At 37.7% G+C, this 23,502-nt stretch overlaps 2 protein-coding genes across 8 annotated transcripts in view; one reads left to right on the top strand and one right to left on the bottom strand.

The window, feature by feature from the left end:
• The window catches only part of CHPT1 (choline phosphotransferase 1), a 33,971-nt gene extending 30,202 nt beyond the window's left edge, over positions 1 to 3,769 (top strand). Inside the window, exon 9 of the mRNA XM_005303687.4 lies at positions 3,530 to 3,769. Within this exon, the coding sequence (XP_005303744.1) occupies positions 3,530 to 3,574 (45 nt within the window). The 3' untranslated portion in view covers positions 3,575 to 3,769. The remainder of the gene's footprint in view (positions 1 to 3,529) is intronic.
• Positions 331 to 23,462, bottom strand: SYCP3 (synaptonemal complex protein 3). Of its 7 annotated transcripts, none has more exons than XM_065565290.1 (9): positions 23,342 to 23,462; positions 17,726 to 17,878; positions 14,491 to 14,569; positions 13,240 to 13,274; positions 11,569 to 11,686; positions 9,507 to 9,606; positions 8,533 to 8,631; positions 3,771 to 3,875; positions 1,861 to 3,609 (listed from the first exon to the last, which is right to left on the bottom strand). In XM_065565290.1, the coding sequence occupies exons 2-9, from the start codon at positions 17,856 to 17,858 to the stop codon at positions 3,556 to 3,558; spliced, it is 723 nt and encodes a 240-aa protein (XP_065421362.1). In that variant the 5' UTR covers positions 17,859 to 17,878; positions 23,342 to 23,462; the 3' UTR covers positions 1,861 to 3,555. The 7 variants fall into 7 exon arrangements, with proteins under 7 accessions (XP_065421357.1, XP_065421367.1, XP_065421349.1 ...); XM_065565293.1 differs by having other exon boundaries at positions 23,333 to 23,431; XM_065565288.1 differs by having other exon boundaries at positions 23,172 to 23,368.
• Positions 23,463 to 23,502: the final 40 nt, after the last annotated feature.

Here is a 23,502-nt window from a genome sequence, read left to right as displayed (position 1 = left end):
CCCACCAATTCCAAATATCATTATCTCTTTGGGTACAGGTTCAGGGGTGAAGCTTCCATTTCAGCTGTTACTGAAAATATATATAGCTTGAGTTTCCTTCTAAGACCTGGCTTCTAGTTTTGCCCGCATAATTTGTAAGTAACGCTTGTTGCTTGCAAATTAGATACTTGATGGTACTTCAGCATTATCAGATGCATCTAAATGGCATAAATTTTAGCCGTAGTTATTTGCAACTGTAAACCTGAAGTGCAAATCTGCAGACTAAATATTTGGCCTATATATTTATAGATCTTATCAGCAAGGATCCTTTGAACACAACAGTGCAACCTATCAGATTAACTGCCATCAAAATGTATTCTCTGTAGTTTTTACTTTGTTATGGTAATAATGAGCTGTATGTGAGACTTTTTTTTTTTGAACACAGACTGTTCAAGGAATTAAGTATAACTTGTCAGTACATGGGAAAGCCTGGTATTTAAGTATAAAAATCTGTCTAGAAAAAAATCTCTCACTGTTTTGTACTCAATGTTTTATCAGACACTTAACTGTATTTCATCACAGATTATAAAATGGATTATTGTAAAGCAATATCCAGTGTGATAAGAGCTCAGGCTGTGAAATCAACTGGTTGGTTAACACATTTGTCTATTTGAAAATACTGGCCAAAAATGAGGGTAATCTAAAACCCAGTGTTTAAATAAATGAGAATCAGCAGAAGAGATCTGCCTTACTATTGCTAAGGGCTAGTGACACTTCCACCAAATCTAATTTTTAGGTAGCAAACATAACATAAGTCAACCCTAACTTTTCACCTCTCCAAGCTGTTCCAATAGACTAGTTACAAAAGCCCGTCAATGTGAAAGTACCCCTTATCAATTGCTGGCTTGCAGTTTAAGCAATGAAGAATGCAGTTCGCAACATTCCCAAAGCTTGGAATATACTAAACACGTTTTCACTTTTGTGAAGAAACCCACCAACATTATTATTGTAATAATATGATATAACCTGTTAGATTTCAAGTGGTTGAAAGCTCTCAGCCTTCATGCACCTGTGATATACCTGCACTCCTCTGGTGGTGTTTCTTACTGCTTCTAATAAACTTGAAAAACATTCTGTTTGGCAAGCATTCTGAATAAAGATTATACTTTCTGGGCATGAGGTTCTCCACCCCATTTATTATTAGAGAATCCTACTGGAAAACAGGATCATTGATTGCTGAGGCTATACTACTGCTGTAAAATTGGACCTGTAACTCACTACTTGTACTGACCATGTAGACAAGGCTTAAGGGTTCATCCTCCTTACCCTGCTCAAGAAACTGAGAGAAAAGCATTCTGCACAGATGAACTTTTAACAATCATTTTCATGCATGTTATTCATAAGATAAGCAGTAATGACAACTTTAACAGTTCTAAATGAGATGCATCAGTTGCTCTGTAAATACTGTAAACGAGAACTGCTTCATGAAAGAATTTTCAGTGACTCAGCAGTTTCTCTTCCACAACAAGCTCAGCCTTATTTTCACTAAGCAGTAGGCCTCAGAAGCTTGTGTTGTGCTCTCAAAACAATTTGCAGTGTAGGGTATAGTTGTGCCTGTGGGTATTAACATTGTGCAGTAATAAAATTATGTTGTAGGCAATACTTTCTATTGGACTGAAAAACATTTGTTTGACTATATCATAGCAGAAACGAGTAAATCTTGCAGCACTATCTGATTATACTTAAATGACAACTTAGAGATAATATAAGTGGAGTTCCATGACTTGGTAGACACCAAAGAGTCTCACACTTTAACATGTCTTCCCAACATGTGTGAATTAGCTCTGAATGAGTGTTTATTGCTCTGAGTCCTAATAACTGTTTTGGAAAAGTGTGGCAGCAATGGTGGTTACTAACTCAAAATTCCAATCTCAGATAAGTAGCTTAGTTGTTTCCACTGCATAGGCCATTACAAATCCCCTCTCTAGAAAACTGTTCCCCTCCTCTATCCCAGTTTTAAACAGGGACTGAAAAACTGCCCTGCTAATATGAACAGCTGGCCTAGACTTCCCTATCCAGAAAATAGTGCAACAGTAACTCCCTAAAATATGACACAGGCTCCAGAATCCAGGAAGCAGTCAGAAAACTCAGGGAACCCAATTCCAAAATGTAAATATTAAGTAATGGACAAATATTTTATACAGAATCTCTAAGGTCTGATTTTGGAACCCTTTGGGAAAGTGCATTTTTAGGGCAATTCTAGAAAAGACTGGAAAAAAAATCACTCCTTATGGGCATATTACTATACATTCTTTTATAGAATCAAAGCTAAAACTGTCATTACAACTCGTGTTAGTTTCTCCAAGTTATATTTGTTAGTGATGTCAAGCAGCTAATGACCAAATGTTATTTTTTGTATTAAATCAAAATGTTGAAAATATTTCAGGGATTTCCTAAATTGTAAGAAATGAATGTGTATACAGTGGTTTTCTGTAAAACAAATGCATGAAAACTCCAACCTGGCTGTAAAAAGTAAATCAGAATTCACTGTACTGTGATATACAAAATATAAAGAATTTACTTTAAAAACTTAATCTTCACTAAACTGCTAATTTTTTCAAAAAGCAGCAAGAACTACCCTTCCAACTACAGCTCTGGAGATGGGCATCTACTTTAGTATCTCTTCCAAAATGGTCCACAGGAACTGATAGTATATAGATGTGTAGTGTTATCAATAATCACTGCAGACTGTGTTGTAAATTGTTGTTTATTTTGGCTCATTTAAACCAATTATGTGCGCTATGCTGTAAAGCCAAAACAGCTAGTTTAACATGACTAACGAGTCTTGCCTTATTGGCAAACGTATGTCCTTGCTAGTGCAGTAAAGTACAACGTACAGCTTATAATAAGGCTACTAATGATACTTTAAAAAAAACCCTCAAGATGTAGTCTAATAACCTAAAGTATCAAAGAAATATAATTCATGTGTAGCATACTTTTAATTTCTAAACTTTCCAGTATGTTATCCTGCTAAATATGCAAGATGTACACACAGAACCTAGGATTATTTTGGTGGTTTCTTTAGTTCACAAATTATAAAGTTGCAAAGGTACATTTTTGCACAACAGCATCAAGTTTTTAATGTGTCCTTTTAATCCTGTGATGTCATTATTGGTGGAATTTTGTGATCCATTTTGCATTAATGCTACCTATGGTACACATTCACCTGTTCCAAGAGGTAAACATCTATTAACCTCCATACTGCTATAGTCTTGCATTTTATAATACTGCCTTAGTGTTAGAAAAGCAACTCTCACTGCAACAAGGTTAAGGAGGATTCGGGCAGACATATTAATAGTTTCTGAGGAAAGAATCCAGTTTGCAATCTCTTCCATTAAAAACATGAAAAATATGACTAGCAAGTTCACTAGTAACATTATTGAAACAATACATGTAACAGTTTGATTAATAGGAACTCTTAAATTGGAATTTTAAAGGAACAGACTTATTTTTCCATGGCTAATGGCTATAATTGTATCATGTTACTTAGGTGCAAGTTGTTTCTTCACTGAGCCATCAGAATAACATGGACTGAAGAGACTTGCGAACAGTTGCCATCTCTTGCTGTTGCTGTTACAAGAAAGGAGATAACACTGAACAAATGCAACATTTAGGAAAAAATACCACATCAGTCTGATATATTAAAAGTGAATGTTAAATGATTTTTCTACTTAATGTTCTGTCTTTTCATTTTTAGCTGTTTTTCCCCATAAATCAATGTTAATACTTACAGTGTCCATCATGATTTTCTTTTGCAACATAGCCATTTCCTTGCGAAGTTCATTTTGTGCACCTGCTAGAAGGTTTTCATGATTTTTCTCCAGTTCTTCCATACTCTAAATGATAGAAATTAACTTAGTATAAAACTGCTAATATTTATTGTCAGTTTTGGTTTAACAAACCCCTCCCCTCCCCCCAAACCTAGATTTCCAAACAAATCCTGTTCACAAACCAGAAGTAAACAGAACTCGCTGAGCACCATACACCACTGGTACCACAAATCACTACAGAGTTCTGAACTGACCAGTCAGCCACACACCTCATTTAGAACCCCAGTATGCAATCAGGCAGCAGAGACTTAAAAAAAAAAAAAAAAAATACAGTACAAAACTATGTTAAATGTAAACTACTAAAAAAAAGGGGGGGAGGAGTTTAAAACGTTTTTGACAAGGTAAGTAATCTGTTTCTGTGCTTGTTTCATTTAAATTAAGATAGTTAAAAGCAGCATTTTCTTCTGCATAGTAAACTTTCAAAGCTGTATTAAATCAACGTTCAGTTATAAACTTTTGAAAGAACACCCATAACCTTTTGTTCAGAGTTACAAACAATCTCTTCGTTCCCGAGGTGTTTGTAACTGAGGATCTACTGTACCATAATTAGCAAATTACAACCTTCACAAAAGGGATCATAATTTCATCTTCTAGAGCAGAGGTTCCCAAAGTGGGCGATACCGCCCCCTGGGGGGCGCTGGAACGATCCAGGGGGGCAGTAGTCGCCTTGGGTGCAATTGGGGGGCGTTGAATAAAAATAAGGGGGCGGTGGAAGCATAAAGAGAATATAAGAAAATTTTGAAAAAACGTTCGCACATGTTTCATCTGTTGTGTAACATAGAGTTAAAGTTATAGTGATTACTTTATTTTCCAAATAAATTCACAAATTATAACCGATCAGGTGTCAAGTCCGCCAACAGCTCTTAACAAGCAAGTGTTGACAGGCAAGCGTGTCGCGCATTGTCAGGAAGTCCAGCATGCATCGGCAGGAATATGTGCGTGTAATGACTTGTTTACAATACAATACTATAAATAGGCGACATGTATGAAATCTAATTTAGATTGTTTCTGACTTGCGTAAAAAGCAGTTAATAATAGTGCAATAAGTATTTAAAAATGTTTATTCATATTCGATCTTTACGGATTACGGATCACATACAAAGCAAATTGTATTATTGTTGTTTCAATAAAACAGCAATTTACACATGAGTATTTTTATACATTTTCTTACATATCTACCGTACATTTCTGTGTCTCTAGTGCCTACTAATGAAATCGTAGCAGGCTTGTGTCGGTACAGTACTATTTGAAGTGTACAGTCAATATATTTGTCATATTTTATTACAATATTAACAAAAACGGGGGAATGAAATCGTAAAAAAACTTAACTATTAACATTTATTTATATCTATCAAATCATCTGTGTTAAGTGGTAAATAAGGCGTGTGTTAATAAGGAACAATTATTTAAATAAGGGCAAACTAAGTTAAAACTATTAACTGATTTTTAATTGCATATTGATTATTTTTTAAATTAATTATTTCTTGATAAATTTAGTTTGATATTTGACAATTCAATATCAAATACATATATCTAATGCTGAGCAAAGAACAAAACCCAGTTTATTAGTTTCATTAGTATTTTAGTTTGGTTGTCTTTTGTCGTCTTATGCAAAAACCACTGTATACCTGATGTCGTGGGCGATATTCTAATAACACATCTTTCTTTACTATATTGTAGGACGTAGGTAGAAATATAGATACATAAAAGAACGCAAATTTGTCACTGCATCTTTCTGTTTGTTCGCTTAAAGAAGGTAGATTTCCAGGGGGGCGCTGAGTAATTTTTTTTCTGAAAAGGGGGCGGTAGGCCAAATAAGTTTGGGAACCTCTGTTCTAGAGTTATCCCACAACTGGAATTTCCAGTTTACAACAATATACTGACTGTTGATTAGACTGCCAACACCATGCAAAATATCTTACTTGTCTTCTAGTGGGTTAAAAGGGTACTGCATAAAGTTGACTTGGTGAGAGTAGAGCATGAAACTGAGTAACAGCTGAAAAGGGCATCTTGTAACAGTGGTGTTTTAAGAAAACAACTACATGCTGAACACTAACAGTTCTAACAGAAGCCAATGAGAGCTACAGGTGTAAAGTGCCTCTGATAATCAGGCCTGAGATATATTCCTCTTTTCCTCCTCCTGTATTCATAACTTAAATGCCCTGCCCTGCACCACTTTCGCGTACTGTTTGGGACCTGTAATCCTGCAAATGCTTAATATTGTGCCTAACTTTAAACGTTAGTTGTTCCATCAAGATAAGTGGGGCCACTCAAAAGCATGAAGTTAAGCTTGTGTGTAAAGGTGTGCAGGATTTGAGTCCTGATTTTATTTGGAAGTTCAAGCACTACCACAATCTTTTATTCCATTCACTTTGCATCTTAAGTAGTAACTGTAATTTGTCTTTCTAATTTTAATATTGCTTTTCTATGACATATTAACTGAAAGTTTGAAAGTACTAAGGTATGGTTAAATACGCTTTTATTTCAAATGTGTTCGTCTAATATTAAGATGATAGGTAACTAGGTTTTAGTTTTGGTTTCTGTTTTAGCAACAGGGTATGAGAGCACCTGTTTTGCTTTCATACTAACTGTGAGATTTGAAACCTACTCTAAACTAGACTTGATTGAAATTGACAGAAAAGTTTTCCTGCCAAAAAATGAGGTTTTGTGCGAAAATGTCATTTAACAAAACTTCAATTTTGATGTGAAATTTTGAAACAAAACAAATTTCCGCTTCAGTTTGTTTTTTCCCCTCACTCCCTTTTCTACTCTACCACTTAAAATCTTCCATAACATTTTAAAAGTCAAATGGGATGGGGGGGGCATTATTCATTTTACTGCACTCAGAGGGGGAAAACATGAAATTTGTTTTTCTACAAACAAACAAAAAATGAAACAAACCCTCAAACCCCCAAATGTCATTTCAAACCCCACACAAAAAAACACACCTTTCAAATTTAAAACATTTAATTAAACTTTTTTCATTTTGTTGAGTAGGTCTACTCCAAATTAAATTTCATTTTTTCTCTCTCTTTTTTGGTAGCTATGTCTAATTTTTTTCAGAATGGTTATTAACTTGGAAATTAGTGTAAAACTAATACACTATATAGTAACTTTTTAACATAACCAGATTCTTCATGTCCAGCTAACTATGAAACTAACCTATTGCTGACCACAGAAAATGCAAGAACACAGACTCGAGTACTGCTGACAACCTTTTTTTTTTTTTTTAATTGTCTATGGTAGCAGTTAAACTGTTTTCTATACCAGAGCTCAGGGAAATGTAGAACAGTGGTATCTTGGAAACAGATGGACCTATTCTTAAATCAGCTTTGATTAAAAAACCACATACTTGGTTTAAACTAGAGAGATACTATTTATATTATTCATCTCACCTATATTCCAGAGCTATGTTCACCTGGCTTCTGAGACAGGGAAGAAGGTAAAGATACAATATAGACTCTTCTTCATTCAAAAGTTAGCAGATCTATCTTATTTTAAAATAAGTAGTGATCACTTTACAGTAAGAGTACATCTATAAATTGTATAGGAAGGGTTAACACGTGAATGTTTTAATAACTTAGATAATCAATTCTTAAGAGTCCATAATCTATTATACATATTACTTATGTCTGTAATGTTAATCATTTATTAACCATTTATGTTAAGGGTATGATTATAAAGTGTGTACCACGCTTTCAATATAATATCAAAATACATAGTAAACCAACAAAACCCCAGAAAGTCAGTTAAACTGAGGTGAATATTAACTGCCCCAGTTGGGCCCACTTTCACAGAAGATCCCTATTTTGGACTGACTTTTGTTGCTGGCATCAAACTGCATACTCAGTTTTAATATTGGATTATTAAAAGTATTACCCACTGTCCTGTAGTGGGAATGAAGCATAACTTCTTATCATAAAAACTATTTAAATTTTATTTTAATTTATTTAAAATGAGCATTTATCTTTCTACAAATAGCTATTTGTAAAAAGATTACTGACAATGGGTCACTATTCTATGGTAGCCATTCACTCTTACTGAGACCACTACCTCTAACACAAGCATAACAAATGCTAAATTTTGGCTTATGCTTTATTTTCAAATAGTGTGAAATATTTCACTATTTTATTTAAAAGAAGAAGTTTTCATAACATTAATCTAACGCCTAGTTTTCACACAAAGACACATTGGTTGAACTAAAGTTGTGGTTACTCTTAATTTGATTTCAATCTGATTTATCAGTTTAGCTTGCACTGGTAAATATATCTGTTTACCTTGCAGATGTACAAACAGTTTTAATCAGATGTGTGTGTGCTCACCCAGGGGTTTGACTGGCTTAATTAAATCACTTTTTAAAACAGATTTTAGTTATGTGAGTACAACTTGGGTGTTTAGACAAGACCTTCATGGAAAATTGAACTATCCTTGCAGGCTCCAAAATACCACTACACAAACATTCTTGATTAATTAAAGGAACCATGTGTAAGGCTCTCTTACTAGTATCATCCTTAAATGGATTTTAATTCAATAATTATTGTAAAATATAGGGAATTTTAACCCTATTTAACTGTAAATTTCAATGCAACCTTACCTATGGAGTCATTAAGAATCCCTCTAACCAAATCATGGTCTAGCTTTAAAAAAGGTATATATACTGGACCTTTAAGAACTGCTCATACAGTTGTTTAATTGTTTTCAGTCTCTGACTCTGAACTATTCTTGCTTGTTGAAAAACCTTCTGTTGCTGGCGAAACATATTCTAAAGCACAAAGAAGAATCATGTTAATTGACAAGCAGTAGTTAGGTCGATGCTGGCAGGGTTCAAAAGTGTAAGTTCCCCCTTCACTGGAAATCCACATTCTAGAATCTATAACATGGATCTCTGGTAGAGAATGGGGATATGCTGTCCAAATCCATTCTCTAGACCTATGTTGCTGTCAGGGGACAGCACAACTTGCAAACAGAAGAGGAAGACAATTTCTTCCAAGTAATCTGAACTAGTGCAATGTGCTCCCAGAGTAATTGTGCCCCTCTACCATTATATAGCTTCCTTACCCCATTATTAGGGTGACTGCCCTTGCTCTCTGTTCCTTGTGAACAGGATCAGGTGTAGATGCTGTAATTCCCCAATGTCATCCTACCCTACACAGACTTGGCATCGCTTCCCTATTTCCATCCCAAGCATAATGTCCCAGTCTCTCTTACCCTACCCCACAGTCTCTAGTGATACGGGTGGAAACTTGCCCATATATAGTGGGACATTTAGGATCTGCTCTGATCTTCCATGGGAATCCTGCATCTCTGCACTGGGTCAGCATGTGGCTCCTGCACACGAGGAGCATTTACCTCTATATTGATAAGGCTAGGGAGAGACACTACAACATCAGATAGTCTTTATCACCTCTTCAGTTTGCAATACATCTGATAATTTATAAACATTTTACACTTGGGAAGTCCTAAAAAAACAAAAGAAAACTTTAAGACACAGGCAGTCCCCAACACCATATGTTTTGTCTGAAATTCACCTAAAGTGTGTTTATGCCTGTGGGAGGTTGGTGTCTAACAAGAACAATTAGCACTTGTGAATGTATTAAAAAACAAATGTATCAAACAGTTGCCAGGCTAGAAACAAACCGCTATTTTTTCTTCCTGTTCCTCTGTTTTCTGCACGTCCATATCCCATTGTTGAAATAAAGTCAGAAACTGCTGGGAATACTCCTGGTTGAGCTTCTGCCTATAAATACATCACAATAACATCTAGCGTTAACTGATCACTTACGAAAAGTGCTATATATTATCATCCCCATTTTACAGGAGGAGAAACATGTCTCAGTTGGCATGGTCATTATAATTGTAGAGCCACTATTTCCAGAAGAAAAACTTTAAAACGTTCTGTTTATAAATAATACTGTTTACATAGGATTAGAAAATGAATTGCCCAAATGTGGGTTTCTTTGGGTGGAGGGTTTGGAAGTGGGAAGAGGAAGTTCTATTTTCTTGAAGTTGAAGACCTGGGGCTTGCATAATTTTTCTACCAATATGTCGGGAATGGCACAAAATAAAGACCTACGTTACTTTTGCTCATTAAAATGGTGAAATATGACCCTAAAAGGATTCTATGCATCAATTTGAAAAATTAAGAACATAAACATTTGTTTATGGGTAAACTAATGTCATTTAAAATTATGTATGGGGCAGAGAGCATTTAAATACAACTACCAGGTCAATATCCAAATCAGAGCAAACACTATCAGAAATATCCAACTTGTTCTGAGTTTTTTAGGGATGTTTATGAAAAAAATTGGGGAGGTTGCTTGGACCAGCGGCAAGTGCCAAAGGCGCAAAGCCAAATACAGGTGTGGGGGGGGGGGGAGGCTGGCGTAAAGCCTTGAATGCTTGCCATGCATTTTAGATGAACTTCTGTGCATGTTACAGTTACCGAGACCCTTCTGTCTCCCTCCCCGCCCCCACAGAAACTGTCTCTCTCCCCACCTCCTCTCTCCCACCGAAACTGGGACCTCTCCTCCCCGCCCTGTCCATTGCTAAGGGGGTAGGGGAATTGGGTCCCCAGGAACCACCCCCAAACATGGAGAAGGGGAGGATAGGCACTAGGAAAGCTACCCTACTATTCCACATAGGGCTCTTAATTACATTAGCCACTCTCACAGTGGAATCTTTGGCATAAAAACAAGAAGGTAGGTTTATACTGATTCACAGGAATTTAAATAAATTAGCAATTAAAACATTGTTTGTGCATGTACAATATTTTATCAATTCAAGTTTAAAATACCTACATTACTCATGGATGATAAACCAGGGGCAAGTCTACACTACCACGTTACATCAATACAGCTGCACTTCCATGGCGCATCTGGTGAAGACGCGCTATGCTGACAGGAGAGTGCTTTCCTATCGGCATAATTTCTCCACTTCAACAAGAGGTGGAAGCTATGTCATGGGGGAGAGTGTCTCCTGCCAACATAGCGCACGGTGTGTACAGCACTTATGTTGATGTAACTACATCTTTTTCATACCCCTGAGCAACGTAAGTTATATCAACTTAAGTAGTAGTGTAGACCAGCCCCAGGAATGAGTTATGCTAGTCCTTCCAAATGAGTGCCAATAAAAGCTTCGTATCATATTGATAAATATTTTGAATATGGTACATATTTTATAGGTGTCTGAATTTTAAATATTTTACTAGTACCGTTTTTCACCTCCCTTTTCCTTTAATGCCTGTCTCTGTGAGTAATTAAACATGCCTCAGAGAGAAAGAAAAATAATGAATTAATAGTTTAAAAAAATCCAAAAGTTACCTAAGATTTGTTTTCAGTACATAATAAAACTTATGAGTAATACTTTTTAGTTTTTAAAAAGCATTTGACTTTTTTTTAAACCAAACAATAAAATCTTACTGAAAACTTCTACTGGAAATTTTTCAGTTTTAAAGTGGAACAAAATTTTGTGTTTGCTCAGAAACTTTCATGTCAAATTTCTCTTTCATAAAATAAATGAGATGTGTTACTCTATTACTGCTGATTTAAACAAAGCAGACACACCTAACCAGATGTTTGGGTAGAATGTCCCTTATCGCCCAAGTAGATATGACACAATTCCCTGATGCTATGACAATAGATTCTGTGATCCAGAAAAACAAATGAAACACATTTTTTCCAGCAATAACTGTAACTCTTACCTCTGTTCTTGCTGTGTTTTCCAAACATGTTCAATTTTCTGGTTACTGGTTTTAAGAGAAGCCTTAGTATACATTTCTAATCTTTTCCTCTTAGCCAAGAGAGCCTTGTTAATGTCAGCTGTATTTAGACAAATAATAGTCAGAAATTGTATCATGTATTGCAACAGACCTATTATGCATTTTATTAGGAATTTCAAAATATTTTACTATTACCATTTTTTTATATAACTTGTGCATTAGTGACGCACACACAAAGTTTTGTAATTGAAAAATTGCTCATATGACTTGAGCTGCTGACACTTAAAAATATTATTTATTGAAAAAGCACCGACTAAAATTGTTTTGGAAAAATATTTATTAAAGTTACTTGGATTTAAGTAGCAAAAGTGTGGGCCTACCAACACTGTCAAAATCTTTTATATGAATATAAGTGGTAAACAATTCTCATTCTTCAAGCACATTAAGTAGCTTTAAAAAAGGATGGTTTACGTAAACATCACTGTTTTATTATGACATATATAAATTTGTTTGGAAGGGTATTAAGTAAATTACAGGTATACCCAATTTCATGCCTGTAACAATCACTTTGTTCCTTCTGCTATAAATTACTTCAAGGCTATATCAGCTGATCTCTTATTGTCCCTCTATTTTGGCTCAGACTGATGTCTCATTGCTAGCTCCATTCTTAACTATTATTTCTGTGAAGATGGCATTATCTCTTTCTCTCAACACATTTTCTGATTACTTTATATCTCATCCTTTTACCCATCTTTAGTCTACATTAGACGACATTAACTTCCTATTATTTAATTATTCAAAGACAGAAGTCATCTTCCTGTTAGATTGCTCTGACTAGCAGAGCATTCTTATATTTACCTCCAAAGCAAGAAATCTTAGGCATTTTTAAATAGTTAATTTGTATACAAGGGAGGTCCATAAGATCCACTCCTACTTTGAGGTCCACATACAAAATATATTTATTCTCTAAGACATCTATTTATATATGATATAAAAATAAAATGATTACTCAACCAATTGTTGAGTAGATGTCATCTTGTCATGACCTTTCTTTCCTGTCCTCTTCCTTCGCACTCCTTTTTGCCCCTTTGTTACACAATGTGTTAATTTAGATAATAAATTTATGCCCGTGTTTTCTTACACCCCTCCTACATTCCTGATCTTCAGTTTGTGCCTTCGCTGTGACAAAAAGGGGAAGGTGAAAGGGATAGCTTTTTCACTCATACTGCCCTGCCACTCTGGAATGCTCTCCCCCAAATAACTGCGTAAGTTCTTGTCATACTTCATCTTTAAAATCTTCCTTTCTGCTTTAGACTGTGATTGGTATTAAACTCCACTCATGTATCCTTCCATTCTCTCTTCTTTGATCATTAGTCTATAAGAATACTTGCATCTTCACTATGTTTACATTTTAGCCCTTATCTTGTATTGTTCCATTTATGCATGTCAGTTGTCACTTTCTGCTGGAAAGTGGCTGTATCCAATGCCATAAAAAGTGATTATTTTACTCTTCCTCTCACATTAAACCTTTGATACTTTAATTAAAGCTATTGTTATAAACAAGAGTTAGACTATATACTTCCAGTGTTGTTACTTAAACATTAATATTTCTTAATTCAATACTATATGAATAATATTTTAAAATATATTTACCTCCAAATCGTTCCAACATCGTCTGTACTTCACCCCTACAAAATATTGTGTTTCAAAAACTTGATATGACTATTTTTGAACAAATGACAATAGAATTAAATCCATTGTATATACCTCAAAGTTTAACTGTCTAGTTTTAACATCTATCTATTGTATTATTATTTGTAACTGCTGACAAAATTGTCACTGTTGTATAAGACAGAAAATGACAGCAGTACATGTGCTAAGGAATTTACAAGCTAAGAGAAATACACACAGATAGGCTGCAACAGGAAATCCAGAGATAGACTTGCATGATTTTTCAGTTATAGTTTTCTATTAACTAACTTCCTGGGGACAACAAGGGAGTATTGAGTCTGTAAGGGGATATGTTTGAGGAAAAGAGAGTGAATTGGTAAACCAAAATTGGGAGGAGAATTCTATATATAAGGATGAGGGACATGGGAAGAGATAAATGTGCCATCACTGTTGGCATCACTGGAAGAGCAGAGGTGATGATACAAGACAGGGTGCAAGATGTAGACTGGGATGGATTTGTATAGCACTTTTAAGGAAAAACCTAGAAGATTAAATAGGTATGTATAGCAGTGAGGAAATAGCAGAGAGATTAAATAAGGGCATGATATTCTGGGCAACAGGAAAGGAAGATCTCTCTTGTTTACATGCATCTTTTCTGTAGGGTACCATTTTCTTTGTGCCATATAAAAACTGGTTTCTATCTCAATCCCCCAGTCTTCACAGACTGGAATCTACTATCACTAAGACTTATTCCAACTCTGTATATTTTCAAACATAAGCCTCAAAAGGCTGACTTTACTTATAAAAATAATTGGATCTTTTCAGGTAGTAATGGGCACATTTAATTTTTGAAGCATTACTGTCATTCTCAAGAAAAATAAGAATTGGGGAAGAGGTTCAGCAAAATGATAAAATTGTCTAGGTGGAACTCAAACTACCTTTGGGAGAAAGCAAGAATTTTGAGAAGCCAGAAAACAAATATTAATAACTTTTTAGCTGATAGTTACAGCTATTCAAAAGTTGGCATTGCTATATAAAACATAGAAGTTTTCCTTTTTTAAAACATAACTGTAGTCTGGCCCACTTTACCAATATATTACTAATAGATTTTACTGTCTTTAAAAAAAATCTGACTAGAATCTACTCGGAGAAAAATAGGCATATTAAATTTCAGTAATTAATATCTATGTGGAAATTTTTTCTTAATAAAAATAAAATGTTTAAGCAAATTACCCCACATCTTCTTCAACTACCGCATGAGGAATCACTGAAGGTCTTTTTTTCCCATGTTTATCAATTACTGGAGTGTCACCTTTATATATTAAAAACAAACAAAACAGACACCACTTACAAAATATTTTGCTGGAAATTATTTTACTTAAAGTGATAATTACTTATGCATAATCCTGCTTTCTTACAAGATCTCATCATATAGGATTTCCAGTCTTGGGTCTTAGCTCTCTAGCATGAAACAAGCTGGAACTCCTCTAGCTCTTAGAACTTTGGCTATCTGATACACTGGAATCTTGGACACAAATCCTTCCCCAGTGTTGAACTGGCACTGCCTCAGTTCCCCCTATAACCGCCTCAGTCGGTTCCTGAATGCTGAAGCAACAACAGCTCACAAAATTGAACATTTGCCAAAACTCACGACAATCATCTCAAAAATGGAAATAATCTAAACTTTAAAAATAACAAATCACTTACATTGGAAACCTAAATTTGGAAGGGAAAAGAGGTGGGTGAATGGTAATACTGTGAAATTTGATAGTTTAAGTAACTATCCCTTCTTTAAAAAGATTCCAAACACACAGGATTTCCATTACTGGACAGCAAAAAACCTGAGGGCTATCTCACACTGGAACCAGAAATATATATTGCCAAAAATGTATTTATGAATGTTTTCATGTTTTCACATTTCTTAAAAAACAATATGAGCCACAGTCTAAAGCATCACTAGACATTCCGAAGAACAACGCACTCTAGGGAGTGGGAGAGCTTGAGTAGCCCTCTCAGAAATATTAACATAGACCAACAAAACACAAAATGGAGACTCTTCTCTTGAGGCCAAAACCAAACACTAGCTGTAGCGCCTCAAGTACATATATACAGAAGAACTCTGTGATTGTTTGAGAAGTGTAACAACAAAGGGTCACTTCTTTAAAAGCATGATCTGTGCTGTATCCAAAATAAATCAGATATGATCATGCCTTCTTTAGGTTTAGTCCACTATGGAATGATGTGACAAATTCTTCAGAGTTATCAGCCAAACAAAGCCTTTACAGGCAACCCAACATCCTGCGTATGAGACAGCAGCCTAAAGTCCTCAGATTTTACTATCTCAGGCAAATACTTTAAATTATTTAATTGGAACAATGGACGAGGGGAAAAACCAATAAAGGACAGAATGTGCCTGCATCCAAAAGAGATGACAAAATCAGCTCAGAGTTCCTGGAGAGAGCATCTTTGTTGACCGTGTTCAGAAAGTAACTGAATGAGAGATACTGGAGGGAACTGAGGCATGGTGAGGGAATGAAACATTGGGGAGGGACTCATGCCTAAGTGCCAGTGACTCTCAGGGGGAAAAAAAAAAAATCTATAAACTAGGGCAGTGGTTTTCAACCTGTGGTTCATAGATTCCCTGGGGGTCCCCAGACTATGTCTAAGGGGTCCGCGAAAGGTGACTATGAAAATTAAGTTTCAGATCCCAGAAAAGGCATTCTGTTTTTCTGATAAATCAAAAGTATGTGAATACCCACACCTCAGGTCAAAACCTGGAAGCATTGTCATTACCATAGAAGCACCAGTTTAGCACCCTTTCTCATGCTGTGTCAAATGCTATGCCAAGCACGCACAACATTTATAGTTGAATTCTGTTCAGCCAGCTGTCAGTCTAAGACTTCTATAACAAGGGTCCGTGGACTACAGGTTGAATTTCCAAAGGGGTCCACACCTCCATTCAAAATTTTTTAGGGGTTTGCATATTAAAAAAGGTTGAAAATCACTGAATGATGGAGCTTCAGGCTCTCCCACAGTAGGAAGCTGAGATCAAAGTATGGGAATTCTGGTGTGGTACCGTTAAAGATTATTCTGCTGTTAGCTCTTTTGGACATCAACTAACCTTCTAACAAAGCTAGGTGAAGGAGAGTAAGTACTTCTTACAATACAGTTATCATCAATTCATTTTCTGACATGACATTATACAGAAGTAGAACCACAACTGTGTAAGAAGAGAATTTCCAGTATCTGTACAAAACTTCTCTTTTGAAATCAATTTTGTTGGCATCTGATGAAAATTCTGTAAAAATATATTTACACAAAATATTTGTTTGGATATATAATGTGCGAGGGACCATAGTTAAATGGTAATTACGCATATAAACCATGAGATGATTGCAGCATTTGTGGTATGCCACTCAGTGACTAGAAAACTACATCATCTGCTGTTTGCGCAAACCAACGCTGTGCAAAAACCTTTCATTCACTCTGAAGGGCTGCCATCATTTGGTTGGTCAATTCTAAATTAAGTCCCATCACTGTATTTTTCTAACAAAGTATGTCCCTTCTGACAAACTACACTTTCCCAAGACAGAAGCAAGAACTCCTTCACTGGCTGGCTGATCTCTCCTTCCTTCTCTTTCCCCTTTCCTTCCTTGTTATCTATCTTCTCTTCAGGCTACCCTCTTGTCCTCTCACCCTTCTTCCTCAAGACTTCTGCCCATTTTTCTTAGTTTTTCACTCTCCGCACCTCCCTTCTTCTCACAGCCAGCACGACAATCCAAATCCAAATCCCACCCTTTGACATGAGAACACTTTCCTTGCACAGTTAGGTACATCAATTGGCACCTGGTACACAGGTAGCTGAAAGCTTATGCTCTAATAAATTTGTTAGTCTCTAAGGTGCCACAAGTACTCCTGTTCCTTTTGTCCATGTGGCTCAGACTGAGCAGGATGGAGAACAATGTCAAGCTTAACCAGAGGAGAAGAGCATGCTGCTCTTGCCTAAGCAGTGCTTCCATGTCATCAATGGTCTACTGTGAACCACAAAACAAGAGCACCATCTTGGAGACTGAAGGACAAGAGGGAGTTAAAAAAATCTTACTCTATTACAGACACCAACAATAAACCTCAGACATATAATTGCATACTACATGGAGCTGTTCCATTGTTTGAAAAAGTTCTCTCCAGGTGATGGTCAGTCAAAATCTTTAACTTAAAAGTCAAGCTATCAGTAGCAAAATTATGAAACCTTATTAAATTAGGTAATCACTGTGACATAGAAACTATCTTGTTTTTATTCACCATCAGAAATGTCAACAAGAAATAGCATTATACTGTATCACTAATTTTTCAGTAACTTTAAATCTCTCTATATATATATCTATAGATATAGATAGATATACACGCGCGCGCGCACACACACACTTCATAAAACTTGATGAAAATGATTTCACGGGATATACTGCACCTTCCCTAATATCTTCTTCTGATCCACTCAAGTTTTTCTTTTCCTCTTCCTGAAAGTCATAGGCACATAAGGCTTGATCTTCCTGTATTGGTTTACCAGCTTTCCCTGCATGCTTTCTTCCAGATGGTGCCATAATCAGAGGCTTTTTCTCTACTGCAACAAATATACGGTATTTGTAACCACCTCTTCCCATGATTTTTTAAAGAGTAAAAATTTCAGTGATTCCTACTGGAAATATGAAAAAAAAAGCCCTCAAGTCTATACATTTTCTGAATTACTTTAATTTTTAGCTACACTTCGTAGACTCGGTTTCTAGTGTAGTTTGCATAAAGTAATACAATTATATTTTTAAAATATTGATAGTGCCCCTGTAAATATATGGCATACATTTAGTTACTCAAAGCATTAGAGTTGTTATGTGCGCCTTTGTACAATAGTTAAAATGAATGTTTAAAATGACATATTTTGAAGAAAAGTTATTAAATATTGTTAAAAGTATGTATATGCTAAAATGACATTAAAAACCTTTCTTAATGCTTCCTGTTCAAGAAAATAACACACATATATAGTAAAATGTGTTAGAGTGCATGGCTATACTAAAATACTAAATTACATGAGCAGAATCTGGCTGTGGAGGTATTTTAGCCCACAGAAATGATTTTCAAGCCACTCTTTGGGGTACTTCTATGTATAAATGTGTTACAGTGATCTATATTTTTAAAAATTCCTAGGATAAGGTGGAGAAGGATGAAAAAGGGGAAATAAAAAGTAGTCTTAGGGTAGCCCTTCTTCCAAACCTGACTGTAGAGGGAAAGGTGTGACAAAGTCGGTGAGTTGCTAGATCTGAATACAATTCAACACAAGTAGGAGTGTGTCCAGCTATTCCCACACCCCAAGCAAAGATAATTTTGATAATAAAACTTTTTTCCACTGAGAAGAAAACATGTCAGCCTACAGCAATGACAATCTAAATGAGATCTCAAGTAAAAGATTCGGTATCAATAAATTACCTCTACACAGTACCTTCCATCTCAAAAAGTGTTGAATTAACAAACAGATATAAACTGCTGTAGTCCTGTATAAACCAATTTAAATAAGATGATCCTATCCACCCACCCCAAACTACCACACCATTGCATATTTCAAGACTCCATAAACAGAAAGACTGTAAATCAACTCCCATCTTACTAAATTGTTTAACAAACCACCATTCCCTTCACCCTAACACTCTCTTTGAATTCCCATTAAGGATGAGTTTACCCCAAGATTCCAATTAGGCTTGCCAACTTTCTACTCGCACAAAACCGAACACCCTTGCCCCGCTCCCTGCCCCATCTCCCGTTCTCCCCACCCTCACTCACTCGCTAATTTTCACTGGGCTGGCTCAAGGGGGCTGGGGTGCGGGAAGGGGGTGAGGGCTCTGGGATGGGGCCAGAAATGAGGAGTTCAGGGTGCAGGAAGGGTCTCCAGGCTGAGGCAGTAGGTTGGGAAGCAAGAGCTCTGGCTGGGAATGCGGGCTCTGGGGTGGGGCCAGAGGTGCAGGAGGGGACTCCAGGCTGGAGCCGAGAGGTTTGGAGAATGGGAGGGGGCTCCGGGCTGAGGCAGGGGGTTGGAGTGTGGTGCGGGGGTGCGGATTGCATGGTGGGGCCAGAAATGAGGGGTTGGAGTGCGGGGGGGAGGGGGTAAGAGCTCCAGCTGGGGGTGCAGGCTCTGATGTGGGGCCAGGGATGAGGGATTTAGGGTGCAGGAGGGGGCTCCGGGCTAGGGCTGAGAGGTTCGGAGTGTGGGAGGGGGATCAGGGCTGGGGCAGGGGAGCGAGGAGGGAAGGTGAGTGCTCCAGCTGGGGGTGCAGACTGTGGGGTGGGGCTGGGGATGAGGGATTTGGGTGCAGGAGGGTGCTCCAGGCTGGGATTGAGGGGTTCGGATGGTGGAAGGGGGATCAGGGCTGGGGTTTGAGGCCCAGGAAAAGCCCAGGAGTGCAGGGTCCGGGCGGCGCTTACCTCAAGCAACTCCCAGAGGCAGCAGCATGTCCCCCCCTCCAGCTCCTATGTGGAGGCACGAACGGATGGCTTTGTGCCCTTCCCTGTCCACAGGCGCCGCTCCCGCAGCTCCCATTGGCCGCGGGTCCCAGCCAATGGGAGTTGCAGGGGTGGGGGCCGCATGCAGAGCCCCCGGCTGCCCCAACGTGTAGGAGCCAGAGGGGGGACATGCCAGTTGTTTCCCAGGAGCCACATGGAGGCTAGCAGGGAGCCTGCCAGCCCTGCTGCGCGGCGCCGCCAACCGGCCAGTCAACGACCCAGTCAGCGGTGCTAACCGGAGCCGCCAGGATCCCTTTACGACCGGGTGTTCCGGTCGAAAACCAGACACCTGGTCACCCTAGTTCCAATCCAACTCCCACTGACTTCAAAGGAGGTTTGATTGAGCCTCAAGTGCATATCTCATAAGAGCAACACTTACAGGTTCTGCAAGAAATAGAAGTGTGATACTAATAAAATGTATATATTAAATGCCTTGAAAATTACTTTTTTTAAATAAAGGGAAATTAATGCAAAAAACCATATGTTCATGCACATTAAGATTGAGTCTTGCATCTGAAGAAGTGAGGTTCTTACCCACGAAAGCTTATGCTTCCAATACTTCTGTTAGTCTCAAAGGTGCCACAGGACCCTCTGTTGCTTTTATTAAGGTTGAGGATTCAAAAGTTAAGGTTCCCACAGCAATATCTCACACATGTAGAACCTCCTACTTCTGTTTTTGCTATTAATTTTATATCTTCCGTTATAATTTGTCTTGGAAATATTTTTTACCATAAAACAAATGGACACTATGTGCAACATGGCCAAATTATACTGCTATAGGAACTTTAAAAGTTTGAAGATCAAACTTTCTGTGCTTATGACTCAATTTCTATATTGTAAAATGTTTTATAGTTGTTTTTTTAATGTATATAGTGTATGATTTTTTTTTAAAACTTCCCATGATAGGGTTGCCAGTTTTGGTTGAATGTATTCATGGAGGTTTCATCACATGACATAATCTTTAATTCCTGGAGACTCCAGGACAATCCTGGTGGGTTGGCAACCCTATCCCATGATAAGAGACCCCAAAAAATCATCTTAAAATTAACCCTCATGCGAGAAAAAAAATTGGGAAAAATCTGAAATTCTCAACCTGTCTTTTGGCTTTCAGGTGCCCAAGTTGACATGGGTAAGAAAAGTCAGGCAGATCAAGTAATGAGGATTCTCCATGTGTGGGTCTGGTGCCAAAAACCTGTTCAGCTTATAGACTGCAACTGTGGGAGTTGTGGGGGTTCCTTAATCAGGATTTATATTTACTAGGGCTGTCGATTAATCACAGTTAACTCACACGATTAACTCAAAAAAATTAACTGCGATTAAAAAAATTAATCATGATTAATCGCACTGTTAAACGATAGAATACCAATTGAAATTTATTACATATTTTTGGATGTTTTTCTACATTTTCAAATGTATTGATTTCTATAACAACACAGAATACAAAAATGTACAGTTCTCACTTTATATTATTTTTTATTACAAATATTTGCACTGTAAAAATTATAAACAAAATAAATAGTATTTTTCAAGTTATCTCATACAAGTACTGTAGTGCAATCTCTTTATCGTGAAAGTGTAACTTACAAATGTAGAATTTTTTTTGTTACATAACTGCACTCAAAAAAAAAACAATGTAAAACTGTATAGCGTACAAGTCCACTCAGTCCTACATCTTGTTCAGCCAATTGCTAAGACAAACAAGTTTGTTTACATTTACAGGAGATACTGCTGACTACTTATTTACAATTTCACCTGAAAGTGAGAACAGGCGTTCACATGGCCCTTTTGTATCCGGTGTTGCAAGGTATTTACGTGCCAGATATGCTAAACATTTGTATGCCTCTTCTTGCTTCGGCCACCATTCCAGAGAACATGCTTCGATGCTAATGATGCTCGTTAAAAAAATAATGCACTAATTAAATTTGTGACTTAACTCCTTGGGAGAAAATTGTATGTCTCCTATTCTGTTTTACCCACATTCTGCCATATATTTCATGTTATAGCAGTCTCGGATGATGACCCAGCACGTTTGTTTTAAGAACACTTTCACTGCAAATTTGACAAAACACAAAGAAGGTACCAATGTGAGATTTCTAAAAATAGCTACAGCACTGGACACAAGGTTTAAGAATCTGAAGTGCCGTCCAAAATCTGAGAGGGACGAGGTGTGGAGCATGCTTTCAGAAGTCTGAAAAGAGCAGCACTCAGATGCGGAAACTACAGAACCCTAATCACCAAAAAAGAAAATCAACCTTCTGCTGGTGGCATCTGACTCAGATGATGAAAATGAACGTGCGTCAGTCCGCTCTGCTTTGGATCGTTATCGAGCAGAACCCATCATCAGCTTGGACGCATGTCTTCTGGAATGGTAGTTGAAGCCTGAAGGGACATATGAATCTTTACTGCATCAGGCATGTAAATATCTGGCAATGCCAGCTACAACAGTGCTATACGAACGCCTGTTCTCACTTTCAGGTGACATAGTAAACAAGACATGGGCAGCATTATCTCTTGCAAATTGTAACCAAACTTGTTTGTCTGAGTGATTGGCTGAAATAGGACTGAGTGGACTTGTAGGTTCTAAAATTTTAGTTTTATTTTTGAATGCAGTTATTTTTTGTGCATAATTCTACATTTGTAAGTTCAACTGTCATTATAAAGAGATTGCACTACAGTACTTGTATAAGTGAATTGAAACATACAATTTCTTTTATTTTTTTACGATGCAAATATTTTGTAATAAAAAATAAATATAAAGTGACCAATGTATACTTTGTATTATGTGTTGTAATTGAAATTAATATATTTGAAAATATAGAAAACATCCAAAAATATTTAAATAAATGGTATTCATTATTGTTTAACAGTGTGATTAAGCGCAATTATTTTTTTTAATCATGCGATTCATCGCCATTTTTTTAATCGCTTGACAGCCCTAGTATTTATTGCTTTGTGCTCAAGCCCACTCTGTGGGGCAGAACTTCTCACTCCCTCCAGCTAAAGCAGTGGTACTCCATGGCCAGACAGCGAGCCAAAACTGGATTACCAGATGCTTTTGAACAGGCCTCAAAATCTTTTTATTTATTTACTTATTATTTTATTTTCTCTGGCGTGTGGATCTTGACTTTGCCTTGATGAGAAATGTGGACCTTGACAAAAAATAATGGACTATCCCTGAGGTAAAGCAACCCCGCTCCCCTTATGCAGCCCTCCCCTGTGACAGTCACTGATCCTGGCACCTCAGTCTCACCTTCCCGCAAATGGGGGGAAGTTGGGACTTGATTTATTCCTCTCCCCACAGAGCAGACTTGCTAACGTGGCGCAAGCCCGTGTGAGATTCCCGCCCCCAGGGAGTCGCCCGCTTCCACCTCAGAGCGGCACCCGGCGCGGCGGTTACTAAGGGCCGAAGGAGGAGCCCGCAGCCGGGAGTGAGAAATGGTTTGGGGGGCGCCCGCTCCCCGCCAGCGCCCTCAGCTGCTCCGCCGCGGGAGCTCCGGCCCCGAGACCGCGTCTCCCCGGCGCCCCTCACCGCACGGACCCAAAGCAGCCGCCGTCGCCGCCTCCCGTCCCAACGCGCCCGCGCTGCACAGACCAGCCAGGCGCCGCCGCCCGGGAGACGCGCGCGGCGGCGCCCCAGGGAGCCCCGCCCCCCCGGGGAGGAGACGGGACCCCCGCGAGAAAAGCCTCATCCCCCCCATC

Source organism: Chrysemys picta, chromosome 1 (genome assembly GCF_011386835.1).
Source record: "Chrysemys picta bellii isolate R12L10 chromosome 1, ASM1138683v2, whole genome shotgun sequence".
Lineage (NCBI taxonomy): Eukaryota > Metazoa > Chordata > Testudines > Emydidae > Chrysemys > Chrysemys picta.
This window is presented reverse-complemented; position numbering and strand designations above follow the sequence as displayed.